The following is a 16023-nucleotide window of genomic DNA, read 5'->3' on the forward strand; positions in this document are numbered from 1 at the left end:
GATAATATCCCTGTGTGTGTGTGTGTGTGTGTCTTCTTTATCCGTTCATCAATTGAGAGACAGTTGCACTGCTTTCATAGTTTGGCTATTGTAAATAATGCTGCAATGAACATGGGAGTGCATACATCTTTACAAACTAATGTTTCCATAGTCTTTGGGTAGATACCAAGTCATACAATTACTAAATTGTAGCATAGTTCTATGTTTAACTTTTTGAGGAACCTTCATACTCTTTTCCATAGTGGCTGCATGAATTTGCATTCCCATCAACAGTGCTCAACAGTTCCTTTTTCTCTACATCATTCCAGCACTTGTCACTTCTTTTGCTGTTTTTCTTAGCATTTTGACAGATGTGTGTGGTTTTTGTATTACCAATGGTAAGGGATGATAAACATCTTTGTGTGTGTATGTTGGCCAATCTATATGTCTTCTTTGGAAAAATGTCTATGCGTATCTCTGCCTATTTTTTTGGATTATTTTTTGGATGTTGAGTTGTGTAAGTTCTTTATATATTTTGAATAATAACCCTTTACAAATATCTTCTTCCACCGCATAAGTCACATTTTAGTTTTTTGATTGTTTCCTTCACTGTGCAGAAGCTTTTTATTTTGATGTAGTCCCAATAGTTTATTTTTGCTTTTATTTCCCTTGCTTCAGGAGACATATTTAGAAAAAAGTTGCTATGGCTAATGTCAAAGAAGTTACTGCCTTCCATGATTTTTATGCTTTCATGTCTCACATTTAGATTTGGAATTTATTTTTGTGTGTGGTAAAAGAAAGTGGTCTCATTTCTTTCTTTTGCATGTTGCTGTCTAGTTTTCCCAACACCATTTTTTGAAGAGACTTTTTTTCCCAGTGGGTATTCTTTTCTGCTTTGTTGAGATTAATTGGTCATACAATTGTAGGTTTATTTCCAGATTTTGTATTCTGTACTATTGATCTATGTGTCTATTTTTGTGTCAATATCATACTGTTTTGATTACTACAGCTTTGTCGTATTACTTGAAGTATGTAATTACAATGCCTCCAGCTTTGCTTTTGTTTTTTCAAGATTACTTTGGCTATTCAAGGTCTTTTGTGGTGCCATACAAATATTAGGATTGTTTGAGTTCTGTGAAAACTGCTATTCGTGTTTTGATAGGGAATACATTAAATGTGTAGATTGCTTTTAAAATATTTTAAGAATATTTGTTCTTCTAATCTATGAGTGTGGAATGTCTATTTCTTTGTGTTGTCTTGAATTTCTTTCATCAGTGTTTTATAGTTTATACAGTAGAGGTCTTCCACCTCTTTGGTTAGAGTTATTCCTAGGTACTTTATCATTTTTGGTCCAATAGTAAATGAGATTGTTTTCTTAATTTCTCTTCCTGCTGCCTCATTATTGGTGGCTAGAAGTGCAACAGATTTCTGTACCTTGATTTTGTATTCCACAACTTTACTGAATTCGTTTATCAGTTTTAGCAGTTTTTTGGTGTAGTCTTCAGGCTTTCTATATAGAGCATCATGTCATCTGCAAATAGTGAAAGTCTTACTTTTTCCCTACCAATTTGGATGCCTTTTATTTCTTTTGGTTGTCTGATTGTTGTAGCTAGGACTTCTAGTACTATGTTGAATAAAAGTGATGAGAGTGAACATTTTTGTCTTGCTCCTGACCTTAGAGGAAAAGCTCTGTTTTTCTCCATTAATGATGATGTTAACTGTGAGTTTTTCATATATGGCCTTTATTGTGTTGAGGTATATTCCCTCTAAACCTAATTTGTTGAGAGTTTTTATCATGAATGGATGTTATACTTTGTCAAATGCTTTTTCTGCATCTATTGAAATGATATATGGTTCTTACATTTTCCCTTATTGATATAATGTTCTTATTGAAACCCAGGAATAAATCCCACTTGATCGTGATGAATGATTTTTCTAATGTGTCATTGGATTCAGTTTGCTAGTATTTTATTGAGAATTTTTGCATCTAAGCTCATTAGGGATATTGACCAGTAGTTTTCTTTTTTTGTGTGATGTCTTTATCTGGTTTTGGTATCAGGGTAATGCTAGCCTCGTAGAATGAATTTAGAAGTTGTCCTTCCTTTTCTGTTTTTTTGGAATAGTTTGAGAAGAATAGTTATTAATTCTTCTTTAATTTATTAGTAGAATTTACCTAGGAAGCTATCCGGTGCTGGGCTTTTGTTTGTTGGGAGTTTTTGATTACAGATTTAATTTCTTTGCTGGTTATCTGTTCAAATTTTCTGTTTCTTCCTGTTTTGGTTTTGGTAGTTTATATGTTTCTATGAATTTATCCATTTCTTCCAGGCTGTCAAATTTCTTAGCATATTTTTTTAATAATATGCTCTTATAATTGTCTGCATTTTTTTTGGTTGCTATTTCTCCTCTCTTGTTTGTAATTTTATTTATTTCATTTTTTTTCTTTTCCTAATAAGTCTGGCTAGAAGTTTGTCAATTTTATTGATTCTTTTTTTCCTAAAGAAACAGCTCCTGGGATCCCTGGGTGGTGCAGCGGTTTAGTGCCTGCCTTTGGCCCAGGGCGCGATCATGGAGACCCGGGATCGAATCCCACGTCGGGCTCCCAGTGCATGGAGCCTGCTTCTCCCTCTGCCTGTGTCTCTGCCTCTCTCTCTCTCTCTCTGTGTGACTATCATAAATAAATAAAAATTAAAAAAAAATCTTTAAAAAAAAAAAAAAAGAAACAGCTCCTGATTTCATTGATTTGTTCTTTGGTTTTTTAGTTTCTATATCATTTATTTCCACTCTAATCTTTATTTTTCCCTTGCTTCTGCTAGTTTTATATTTGTTGTTCTTTTTCTAGTTCCATAGGTCTAAGTTTGGGTTATTTGGGATTTTTCTTGTTTCTTAAAGTAGTCTTGTATTATTATAAATTTCCCTCTTAGAACCACTTTTTCTGCATCCCAAAGGCTTTGAACCATCATATTTTCATTTTTATTTGTTCCTATACACTTTTTTATTTCTTCTCTTATTTCCTAGTTCACCAATTCATTGTTTAGTAGCATGTTATTTAACGTCCATATATTTGTAGTCTTTCCAGACTTTTTCTTTTGGCTGACTCTTCTAATTTCATAGCGTTATGGTCAGAAAAGATGCATAGTATGTCTTTAGTCTTCTTGAATTTGTTGAGGCTTGTTTTGTGAGCTAATATGTGATCTATTCTGGAGAATGTACCATTTGCACTTGAAAAGAATATGTATAGTAGACTTTTAGAATGGAACGTTCTGAATATATCTGTTAAATCCATCTGTTCCAGTCTGTGATTCAAAGCTATTGTTTCCTTATTGATTTTCTATTTAGATAATCTATCCATCGATGTTAGTGGTATGTTAAAGTCCCCTACTATTATTGTATTAAAATCAGATTTGTTCCTTCATGTTTGTTATTAACTGTTTTATGTATTTGGGTGCTCATATGTTGAGGGCATAAATATTTACAATTGTCATATCTTCTTATTGGATCATCTATTTATTATTATATAGTGCCTTTGTCTCTTGTTGCAGTCTTTGTTTTAAAGTCTAGTGTGTCTCGGACACCTGGGAAACTCAGTTAAGCATCTGCCTTTGGCTCAGGTCATAATCCCAGGGTCCTGGCATTATGTCAGGCTCTCTGCTCATCAAGGAGTCTGCTTCTCCCTTTCCATCTGCCCCTCTCCTCCACTTGTGCACTCTCTCTCAAATAAATAAAATCTTAAAAGAAAAAGTTATTAGTATCCTAAGAGACAAAAAGATATTATATCCTATGTATCCTAGAAAGAACAAGCTATGGTAAAGAAAAAATACTTTGAAGGTTAAAAGAAAGAGTTCTTAAAAATGAAATATAGGCATTGAAAGAGAACATCTGAAAGAAGTCCATCAATTCAATTTATAACTAGAGGAGCTAAAGCCTCATTTTTTTTTTTTAATGCGAGCAATAGCAACGGTAAGGTTGAAAATGGTGCACTACTCTTCATGGGAACTTAAGCAATTGAGATGGAAACTATGAATAGCTAGGTCTGTGAAAGTAATCTACATAGATGGATATTTATGTCTATCTATTCACCATGGAGAAGAGATTATATTCACCATAATTCATTTTTGCATCAATTCCGAATTTTCCAATAAAGTATACATTTGAAAATTCCAATGAAAACTCCAATAAAGTTTTTTTTTCTTTTTTTTAAGATTTTATTTATTTATTCATGAGAGACACAGAGAGAGAGAGAGAGAGAGGCAGAAGGAGAAGAAGGCTCCACGCAGGGAGCCCTACGCGGGACTCAATCCGGGGTCCCCAGGATCACACCCTGGGCTGCAGGCGGCGCCAAATCACTGCGCCACCGGGGTTGCCCTCCAATAAAGTTTCTATTTGAAGTTAACAAAAGTGGAAAAATCAACTTGACAAAAAGAAATTCTATAAAAATCATTCGTTCTGTAAGGATTTCAGTACCTACCATTTCGAAGCAACATAGTTACACATGCAATGAAAAACAATAAATAACATATAGTTCCAGTTTAACTCTTCCTCAAATCTTGGGATACCTTCACTAATTAAACTTACATTAGATAACATTCACAAATAAAACGTATTTGTCATACTCTGATCTTTCTTCCCTTTATTTGAGGAGGAGAGACAAAACATGGAGTTGACATTTTAAAATGGAAAAACAATTTCAGATAACTTATTAGTATTTTAAGGGGCACCTAGGTGGCTCAGTCAGTTAAGTGTCTGCCTTCAGCTCAAATTGTGATCTCAGGATTCTAGGATCGAGCCCTCCATCTGGCTCCTTGCTCAATAGAGAACCTGCTTCTTCCTCTTCCTCTGCCCCACCCCTCGAACATGCTTTCTCTTCCTCTGTCTCAAATAAATAAAATCTTTTTTAAAAATAGGTTAAAAAAAATTTTTAAGTTTTTATTTACTCATGATAGACAGAGAGAGAGAGAGAGAGGCAGAGACACAGGCAGAGGGAGAAGCAGGCTCCACACCAGGAGCCCGACGTGGAACTCGATCCCGGGACCCCAGGATCAGGCCCTGGGCCAAAGGCAGGCACTGAACCGCTGAGCCACCAGGGATCCCCAGGTTAAAATTTTTTTAATAGGATCAGCCCAGGTGGCTCAGCAGTTTAGCACCACCTTCAGCCCAGGGCCTGATCCTGGAGACCCAGGATCAAGTTCCATGACGGGCTCCCTGCATGGAGCCTGCTTCTCCCTCTGCCTGTGTCACTGCCTCTCTCTCTGTATCTCTCATAAATAAATAAATAAAATCTTTAAAAAATAAAATAAAATAAAAAATTTTAATAAAAGTATGCTGATAACAGTATTTTAAATATTTATTAATTCAAAAATTCTAAATATTTTTTTCTGAATTAAGGGCCACTATTTTGTGGGAGAAAGATGGGTTATATGATGAAAAACATTTGATACACACCAACCCATATAATTCTTCAGACTTTTTAAAAATTATATTTAAATTCAATTAACATATAGTATTTTATTAGTTGCAGAGGTAAAGTTCAGTGATTCATCAGTTGCATATAACACCCAGTGTTCATTACATCACATGCCCTCCTTAATGCCCATCACCCAGTTACCCCATCCCCTCACCCCATTCCCACAACCCTCAATTAATTTCCTTTAGTTAAGAGTCTCTTGTGGTTTGTTTCCCTCTCTGACTCCATCTTATTTTATTTTTCCCTCCCTTCCCCTATGATCCTCTGTTTTGTTTCGTAAATACCACATATGAATGAAATCATATGATAATTTGTCTTTCTCTGATTGATTTATTTCAATTAGCATAATACCGTCAAGTTCCATTCATGTCATTGCAAATGGTAAGATTTCTTTTTTTGATGACTGAGTGATATTCCATTGTAATTCTTCATACCTTCGTAATAAAAAAACAATATCCTTCTATAAATGGCCCATTTATTTAGTTTTTCTGATATTAAGAAACACCTAGGAAGAAGATATGACCCCTCTGTCATAAATTGACATCAGCAAGGTACTTAGATGTATGTTATTTACTATTCTAAACTTCAAAAAAATCTACGTAAAGTACATGTTTATTATGTTTCATGAACTTCCCTTCACTATCTTAACAAATAATATATAATTGCTTGACTTTTTTATATTACTAATTTCTTTTTTACTCAAGATCACATTTTATTAGCTATATTTATAAATACTTGGAATCTACTCAGATCATTGTTTTTAACCTTATTATACTCTCAGTGTGACTTAAGCACCTGGTTGAATCTATGATGCATTGTAACATATTCTGCATATCTCAGCTGATAGCTGACCTTTAATTCTTTCCTTATTCTGCTCAACTCCGTCTCATGCCCATTATTTATCCCTGTATATGATCTGTAATCTTATTACACTTCCCACCCTCTTCCCATTCTGTTCTTCATTTGAAACTTTTAAATGCCTTCACTAAAATCTAGCTTTTTCCAGATCACACTTTGTATATAAGGATAAGCTCCCCCCATCTCAATTTTGGGAAGAACAATCAGCCTGTATTATGTTTTCCAGTACTACCTACTGATATTGTACTATCATCATCCCTGAAATCCATGCCATCTGATTAGGTCATCATTGGCTATAATAATAACTTCCACTTTCCTGGATGAATCAGCTTTTCTTTCTTCTGGCCTGGTCTACTGTTATATAGATCTTCTTTCAAAGCCGATATTGATAATCCATCCAATGTGTCTCAATTCAATGGCTTCTTAGAGCCCTAAAACCCTCCCCTTCTATTTGAGCCACCCAACAGCAAGGCCACACCTTGGGTCAACTATTGCAAAAGAAGCAGGGCAGCCCAGGTGGCTCCGTGGTTTAGCGCCATCTTTAGCGCTGCCTTTAGCCCAGGGCCTGATCCTGGAGTCCCGGGATCAAATCCCACTTCAGCCTCCCTGCATGGAGCCTGCTTCTCCCTCTGCCTGTCTCTCTCTCTTTCTGTGTGTGTCTCTCATGAATAAATAAATAAAATCTTTAAAAAAGAAAAAAAGAAAAAGAAAAAGGAGCAAGTCTTTCTAACCAGTCTTTCTAACCTCTTTTCCCTTAAACATCTTGGAATCATCCTTTTATCTGTTTTTCACCCTCATACTAACTTTTGATTACTTTACCACTTCTGTTTTCTCTACTCCGTTTTCTTCCTTGTGATGTCTTTTGTACTTAGAACCTATGGTCAATCTAGTATTCCCCTTCTTTGCTTTATGCTGTGACAATATAGTTTACTCACCCACTTTTTCTTTCTCTATGATAGTTTTACATCTTACAGGTTTAAATTATTACATGAAAAATGAAATCTAGTTATTTGAACTTTTTATAACGGCATCCATTTTTTTTCCTATTAGGTTGTTTCAATTTTAAAATTAGGAAATCTTGCAGACTGTATCCACTGTCAACTACCTGACTTTAGCTGGACCTATATTCTTCTCAATATATTCCTTTATAACCCTTCTGTTCATGTGTTCCAAATGTTTTCCATATTATAAGTGCTTAAATCTAACATCCCTTCCCAGGATATGACCTTGCCTCCTACTTTACTAGAAAAAAATAGAATCCATCTGCCCAATTCTCTCATCTATCTTCTCTATATCAAAATGATTATATCCATGCTACATCCAAATTTCTGATTTTAACAGAGCTGGTTTATAGATTATTCTAAATTTTCTCTGCAGACTTCCTACTTTTTCAAGTGTCTCTTCTAACCTCTTGACTCAAAAGTATGTTTTCCTTTTCAGGGCTAACCAACTTCTTTTAGAGCCTTCTTTAACAATTGAACTCTCCCTTCCTCTCCCCTGCTCTCCATTTATCATTTCACTATCTCTAGTTTATCTCTGGCCAGCAGATTATTAAATCAGAAACTGAAAAGTCTGAGACTTTACCTTACTTGAAGCTAACAGATTAGCTTGCCACAGTTATATATACATATACTGACAGAAAACGCAAGGCCCATGGGTCAGAGAAAAAGACCATTTATTACTCATGGCAAAAACAACAACCAAAGTAATATCTTGCATCAGGTCATTAGCCCCAATTCCCACATGGTTAACACAGTAAGGGCCTGATGTTATTTGTGCCTGCAGCAAGGTATGTTACAGAGGAAGAACCCTGAAATGAAAGGAGGCGGACAGTCAGATCTTATCTTTACTCTGGAAAGTAAACAAGGAAGGATAGGAAGACCATCACCTGCCCTCACACCTGAATATCTCCAGAGAGGGAGATATTCTCTATTCTTCTAGTCAGGAAACAAATCTTCCCTCTGGACTTAAGGTAGACACCATCTCTATTTCAAGGATGTTTGCTATGCAAAGCCCTTTGCTCAGAAGACCTATACCACGCAGAAATATGTAATATTCATAGAGAAATATTTCTCAACATAGATTTTCCCAGGTTTCCCTTAACTTCAAATATATCTCATATGGCCTCTTCCCACTGTCTTAACTCTATTAATTCATCGTACTTTTTATTCTATTATTCCACTGAAAACCATTTTCTCCAAGGTACCCATGACATACTGGTAACTCAACCAAATGGTCTTTTTCTTAATCATTCTTGACTTTTTGTGGAATTTAACAAAGATTATACTTGCTTTCTATTACCTCTAAACTGCTATGCAGGGGCGCCTGGCTGGCTCAGCAGTTGAGCGTCTGCCTTCAGCTCAGGGCATAATCCTGGAGACCTGGGATCGAGTCCTGCATCAGGCTCCCTGCATGGAGCTTGCTTCTCCCTCTGCTTCTGCCTGTGTCTCTGCCTCTGTGTGTCTCTCATGAATAAATAAATAAAATTTTAAAAAATAAAAAATAAACTGCTATGCAGTTTTCTATGACTGTCTCCTTTGCCTATCTCTTTTCTTCCCTCTTTGTGATTTTTCATTCTGACATTAGATGTGAACATATCACAGGGTGACTTTCTATTCCAAATTGTTCTCTCAAATGTCTTCTAGTTGAAGTTTCAGTTGTCACTTCTGTAGGTGATTGTACTTCCTTCTTATATTCCCAGTCACCTAACTTCTCAAAATTTCTGCCTATATGTAATAAATTTTAAACCTAAGAATCAATTCCACAATCTGACTTTTTGAAATTTTTGTCAGTGGGGCACTCATTCTATCAATTCTTTACTATTTTTTTAAGAATGAATGTATTCGTATGCATAGCAATCTACATGCATCTCCAAAGAATCATGGTGAGTGAAAAAATCCAATTCCAAAAGGTTATATACTGTATAATTCCATTTATATGACATTCTTTTCTTTTTTATCCAGTATAACTATGTACAGTGTTATCCTGGTTTCAAGTGTACAATGTAGTGATTCAACAATTCTGTACATTACTCACTACTCATTACAATAAGTGTACTCTTATATTTCATCCATCCTTCCACTCACCTTCCCTCTGGCAACCACTAATTTGTTCTCTGTATTTTCTCTGAGAGTCTTTTTTTGTTTGTTTCTTTTTTTCTTTGTTCATTTGTTTTGTTTCTTAGATTCCACAGTGAGTGAAATGGTATTTGTCTTTCTCTGAAACATTTCACTTAGCTGAATACCCTCTAGATCCATCCATGTTATTGCAAATGGCAAGATTTCATTGTTTTCTATGGCAGAGTAATTTTCCATTATATACATATACCACATCTTCTTTATCCATTCATCTATCAATGGATCCTTGGGTTGATTCCATGTCTTGGCTATCGTAAATAATGCTACAGTAAACATAGAAGTGCATATATCTTTTAATATTAGTGTTTTCATATTCTTTGGATAAATACCCAGTAATGACATTACTAGATCATATGGTAATTCTACTTTTATTTATTTTTTTTACTTTTAATTTTTTGAGGAACATCCATCCTGATTTCCATAGTGGCCATACCAGTTTGCATTCCCACCAATGTTGCACAAAGGGTTCCTTTTATCCCACATCTCACCAAGATTTGTTGTTTCTTGTGGTTTTGATTTTAGGCATTCTGACAGGTGCAAGGTGATACCTCATTGTGATTTCGATTTGCATTTCCCTAATGGATGAGTGATGTTGAGCATCTTTTCATGTGTATGTTGGCCATCTGTGTGTGTTCTTTGGAGAAATGTCTTTTCATGTCTTCTGTTCATTTTTTAATTAGATTATTTGGTTTTGCTGGTGTTGAGTTGTAGAAGTTCATATATTGGATGTATCAATTGCAAATGTCTTCTTCCATTCAGTAGATTGCCTTTTTATTTTGTTGATGGTTTCATTTGTTATACAGAAGCTTTTTATTTTGATGTGGTCTCAATAGTTTATTTTTGCTTTTGTTTCCCTTGTCTGAGGAGATACAGCTAGAAAAATGTAGCTATGGCTAATGTCAGAGAAATTACTACCTGTGCTTTCTTCTGGGATTTTTATGTTTTCAGGTCCTCACATTTAAGTCTTTAGATTCATAACCTGAAAAGGTGGTTGAGTAGACTCACTCAAATTCAACAGTATTTATTAACTAGAGTTTTTCCCACCATTCTAATCCATTTTCACCACTTTACCTAAGAAATCACTCAAACATAAAATCGTATTACAGAATTTGTGGGAGTTAAAGACTAATTCTTTAGCCTTTTTCTACAAGGCTTCCATGACTGAGCAACTGCTTGCCCCTCCAATTTCAACTTGTGTTGTATTTCACATATCAGAATACTTGCTTTAACCTAAACCCACTGCTCATTTATTCCAACATTTTCTGAAAACTTACTATGAACCAAGCATTATGCTAGGCACTGGAGCTATAAATATGAGTAAGTTATGGTCTCTCTTAAGAGGGAAATAAAAATGTAAATAAATGCCATAAAATGTGACTAGTAAAGCAAGGATACAGAGTGGTGTTTCTTTTCCTAAGTCACTTAAGGTGACAGTATAAGAGATGACACTTGAGTAAAGTCTTGAAGGATGAGTTAGAATTTGTTATATGACCCAGAAAGCTGATTTCAGGTAAAGTAAAAACACACGGGAAAGCACAGAGTTGTGAAACTGAATCCCTTATTTGAAGAGTTGTAAATAATCCAAAATGACCAGACCATGAGATTGAAGATGGGATAAAAAGATGAAGTAATGGGAAGGTAGGGTGGGATGATGAAAGACCTGTTATGTCGAAAGGAGTGTGAGCTTTGTCCTGGAACAGTATCAGATTTACTTTTTAAAATGAAAATGCTCCATTTTAAGAAATATATATTCAGACAATAGATGCCAAAACAAATGGATGAAAGTTTGAATAACAGAAGATATTTATATTGTAAATATTTCTCCATGTGGTACTCATTACAATGAGAAAAATGCTAACTTAGTGGAGAAACTTGGTAGACACTACCTTAACCAATTGCTCAAAGTATCACAAGAATGGGACAAATCAACACCATGAAACTCCTGATGTAATTCACTGAGAAGAACATAGCACCATCATTTCTGTGGTATTCCTACCAAAATGCATATCCTGAATCTAATTATGAAAAAACAGACAAATTCAAACTGAGAAGCATCTACAAAATCACTGTAAATACAAAGGGAAAAACTGAAAATTAAAGGAGGTTATATTCACAAATTAGCACATAATCCTGGTATTTTTTCCTCCCATAAATGGCATTATTGGAACAAAAGGCGAAATCTAAATAAGGTCTGGAAATTAGATAATAGTATTATATCAATATTCAATTTTATAATTTTTGTAATTATATTGTAGTCACATAAGAGAATTTTATTTTTTAAGGAAGTATACATTGAATTACATATTTAGGGTTAAAGAAGCAACACACATACATACAATTTACTGTCAAATGATTTTTTTAATCATATAAAAACAAGTTCATGTGTAGAATATATTGTTTATAGCAGCATTACTCACAATACCAAAAAGGTGGAAGCTACTCAAGTGTCCATTGATGGAAGAACAGATAAGCAAAATATGATGTATACATACAGTGGAATCTTATTCAGCTTTAAAAGAAAAGGAAAATGTGACATGAGTTATAACATGGATGAACTTTGACAACATTATGCTAAGTGACATAAGCCAATCACAAAAGAACAATTATTGTATGATTCCCGTTATATGAGGTTACTAGAATAGTCAAATTCACAGACAGAAGGTAGAATGGTGGTTGTCAGGTGCTGGAGGAGGGAGGAATTAGGAGTTATTGTTTAATGAATACAGAGTTTTAGTTTAGGAGGATGAAAAAGTTCTGGAGATGGATGATAATGACGGTGTACACAACAATGTGAATATACTTTATGAAGTTTAACTATACACTTAAAAATGGTTAAATGGGGGGCACCTGGGTAGCATAGTTGGTTAAGCACCTGACTCTTGGTTTCATTCCAGGTCATGTTCTCAGGGTCATGAGATCTCCCATGTTGGACTCCAAGCTCAGCATAGAGTGTTTAAGTTTCTCTCTCCCTCTCTCACTGTGCTGCCCTTTCTCTCCCCCTCTCTCTCTATAAAATAAATATGTAAGGTTTTTTTTTTAATGATTAAAGGGTGCCTGGGTGCCTCAGTCAGTTAAGTATCTGCCTTTGGCTCAGGTCATAATCTCAAGGCCCCAGGATTGGCTGTCAGGCCTCCTGCTCAGCTGGAAGTCTGCTTCTCCCTCTCCTTTTGCCCCTCCCTCCTGCACATGCATGCACACACATGCACAGAGGCACATGCACACTCTCAAATGAATAAAAAAATATATTTTAAAAATGGTTAAGTGAAAAAAATAAAAATGGTTAAGTGGTGAGTTTTGTGTTATACATATTTTAGTACAATTTATAAAATAAGAATAATTAAAATTAAATGTAGACAGGTGAGAATAAAGAAAAAGTAGTAAAATGAACCCTTACCTTCTAAAGATATAAATGGAGTAAAGAATGGAAGCAGAGAGACCAAATAAAAAGGTGTTGTAATATGTACCTTAGTAGTGGAGACAGAGAAAATGGATATATCTGAGAATGATTAGGAAATTAATAGGATAATATTTTAGATGCCTGTATCACATCTAGCTTCTGGGTAACCAAAATACACAGATATGGGTACATGCATAAGCGACTATCTTTGCCTGAGCATTTACCTAACACCAAATTTACCTAATTTGCCCTTCATAACTTGGTTCTGGCTTAAATGTGATTTCCTGAGAAGTCCCCCCTGACTACACAGTCTTTCCCCTTTCTCCTTACCTCACACCATTTCTTGGACTGAATTAGTCTTTCTCCCTTCTTAGATGAGGTGATAGCATCTTTTGCATTGATACCACAAAGTATCAGAATAAGTGGTTTATCTATTTCTTCAGTACACTGAGCTTCTTGGGAGTAGAAAGTTACTATATTTATGAATCCACAGCACCTTTCATAATGTATGCTCAATAAAAGCTTGAATAAAATTAGTAAGTTATTGAGTACTTATACTATTTTTCTTTATACTGTTTTATACTTGACTCTTTCCATGCCCCCAAAGTTAATACCTTATCTAAATAGTCCTATAACTAGTCTTTTTACTCCTCTCCTTGCCCAAATTTCCTCTGTACTAGCCTGTGCATTGATGCCAGATTAATGAAATTTCATATTTTGGAGTGTCTACATAAAAAACTTCAGTATTGGGGATCCCTGGGTGGCTCAGCGGTTTAGAGCCTGCATTTGGTCCAGGGCGTGATCCTGGAGTCCCAGAATCAAGTCCCACATCGGGCTTCCTGCATGCACCCTGCTTCTCTCTCTGCCTGTGTCCCTGCCTCTCTCTCTCTCTCTCTCTCTCTTTCTCTCTGTGTCTCTTGTGAATGAATAAATAAATAAAATCTTTAAACAAGCAAACAAACTTCAGTGTCTTCTCATTATCTAAATAAATAAAGTCCAAATTCACTAGTAAGAAATTAAGACCTTCCACACTATGCTCTCAGAATTTACCATGTTCATTTTATTCAACAAGTATTTGAGAACTTACCCTTTGCAAGGCTTTGTGAAGGAAGAAAGTTTACTAAATATATATGCTCATTATCTTTGTGTTCATTTTTTTTGGTCCCTTGTTTCCTTTTACTACTTCATTTCATCTTAGGGAAAAATAATCTTTTTTTAATAAATTTATTTTTTGTTGGTGTTCAATTTGCCAACATACAAAATAACACCCAGTGCTCATCCTGTCAAGTGCCCCCCTCAGTGCCCATCACCCATTCACCCCCACCCCCCACCCTCCTCCCCTTCCACCACCCCTAGTTCGTTTCCCAGAGTTAGGAGTCTTTATGTTCTGTCTCCCTTTCTGATATTTCCTACCCTTTTCTTCCTTCCCTTCTATTCCCTTGAAAAATAATCTTTGAAGAACATTCAGCCATATTCATTTTTAAGCAAGTAGTTCCATTTTAAGACAAAATGTAAGTAATATAATGAAGTTTAGGTGGTAAGCTATCCAGCACAATGTCTGGCTCATAATAAAAGTTCAATAAATGTTTCATTTATTCTGCTTAAAATTTTAAAGATAGAAATTTAAATTTAAGACTATAACAAAGAAAGTTATTACTGACTTAAGCCTTTGGAAACCTGCTTATTTTGCTTCATGGTAGTTCAGATGTTAATATTTGAATTTACTGATCTAATGTTATTTGGAACATATTATTTGTAGTTGTATCACTTGAAACACAAAGTCAAAACAAGTTTATGAATACTATATTACAAGTGTTTTTTCAAAACCTTTTTCTATACTTTCTTTATAGGTTATATGTAAAGTCAGATGTGCCACTGAACTTGACAAACACAAGTAAGTTTCATGAGTAGCAAGATCTAATTTTTTTCACAATAGACTTCTCAAGGTAGAAGGGCATGGTAGTTGAAGGTGCTGTAGTAGTTTTATAGGAAGTCCAGTAGTTAGATTAGCACATGGGAAATGAATTGAGTAACCACAGTTCTCCTCCTTCAGCCATATTGCTGCTTAACACCTTCTTTTGCTGCTCTGCTACTGTGCTGCTTTAGATGTGAGATATAGTTTCATAGGGCCCACACATACTAAAGTTAGATTTTACTGTTTGGGGCAAGCATGTATAGAATAGTTCCATGAATTAAGGAATGTTTCAGTACTGATTAACCTCAAAAATGAGAATGCTAAGCTGGGGAGTCAGAAATTTGGGTTTCAGACCAATTCTCCCACTAACTTGTTGACCGTGCAACTCATTTAGCCTCTCTAAATCTTGGACTCCCCTGGTTATATGAATAACTTCAAGGTCCCTTTTGGGTTTTAAATTACATATTATTACTTATGTAATCTGAAGAGAATATTAAGATATAAACTTCACCAACTAAAATCTTTATACTTTGTACACTTAACAAAGATTGCTTGTTATAGATTACACATTACCATCAATTAACCTCTTATAAACTATTTCCAAAGGTCGACAACATTTTATGATTTCCACTCTTGAAAGTGACCCAAAATAGAAGATATGAGGATGCCAAATAAATTTCTGGCTCATATTAATTTAGGTTATAAACATATTTGAACTGGGAATAGATAGCTGTTACAGCTACTTAATACAAATATCTACAGCTTACCTGAAAGGTAAGATCACTTTATGCAGTGATCTCATTTTTCTTAGGGAGCTACAGTTAAGGCATTTCATTTTCAGAGTTGCTCTGTATGCATAGTAAGTATAACTTTATAAGAAGCTGAGGTATCAATGAGGTGCTTGAAACTCTACATATACTGTACCTATGTTCTTCTTTGGTGATGTTTGAAAGTAATGGTTACTATGGATAGTCAGAAGATCATAAAAGTTGAACATTATTTAAAACACATTTCCCTTAACCTCTTAAAACTAATGTTAGTGATCAATTTAAATTTAGATAGAGTTTATTAATTTTCCAAGCAGATTATAAAAGCCTGGTAATTCTTAGAATGGAAAGGTAAATGAACATATGTTTAGTAGTTATAAAAATGAAAAGTAGGGATGCCTGACTGGGTGGCTCAGCGGTTGAGCATCTGCCTTTGGCTTAGGACATGATCCTGTGGTCTGGGGATTGAGTCCCACATCGGGCTCCTTGCATGGAGCCTGCTTCTCCCT

General features: G+C 35.1%; 1 protein-coding gene across 1 annotated transcript in view; it reads left to right on the forward strand.

Moving 5' to 3' along the window:
- GPR137C (G protein-coupled receptor 137C) overlaps positions 1-16023 on the forward strand; it is a 65026-nt gene that overhangs the window by 23036 nt on the left and 25967 nt on the right. Inside the window, exon 2 of the mRNA XM_077909308.1 lies at positions 14683-14726. Coding sequence (XP_077765434.1) covers positions 14683-14726 — 44 coding nt within the window. The remainder of the gene's footprint in view (positions 1-14682; positions 14727-16023) is intronic.

The sequence above is a fragment of the Canis aureus genome, chromosome 9 (assembly GCF_053574225.1).
Source record: "Canis aureus isolate CA01 chromosome 9, VMU_Caureus_v.1.0, whole genome shotgun sequence".
Classification (NCBI taxonomy): Eukaryota; Metazoa; Chordata; class Mammalia; order Carnivora; family Canidae; genus Canis; species Canis aureus.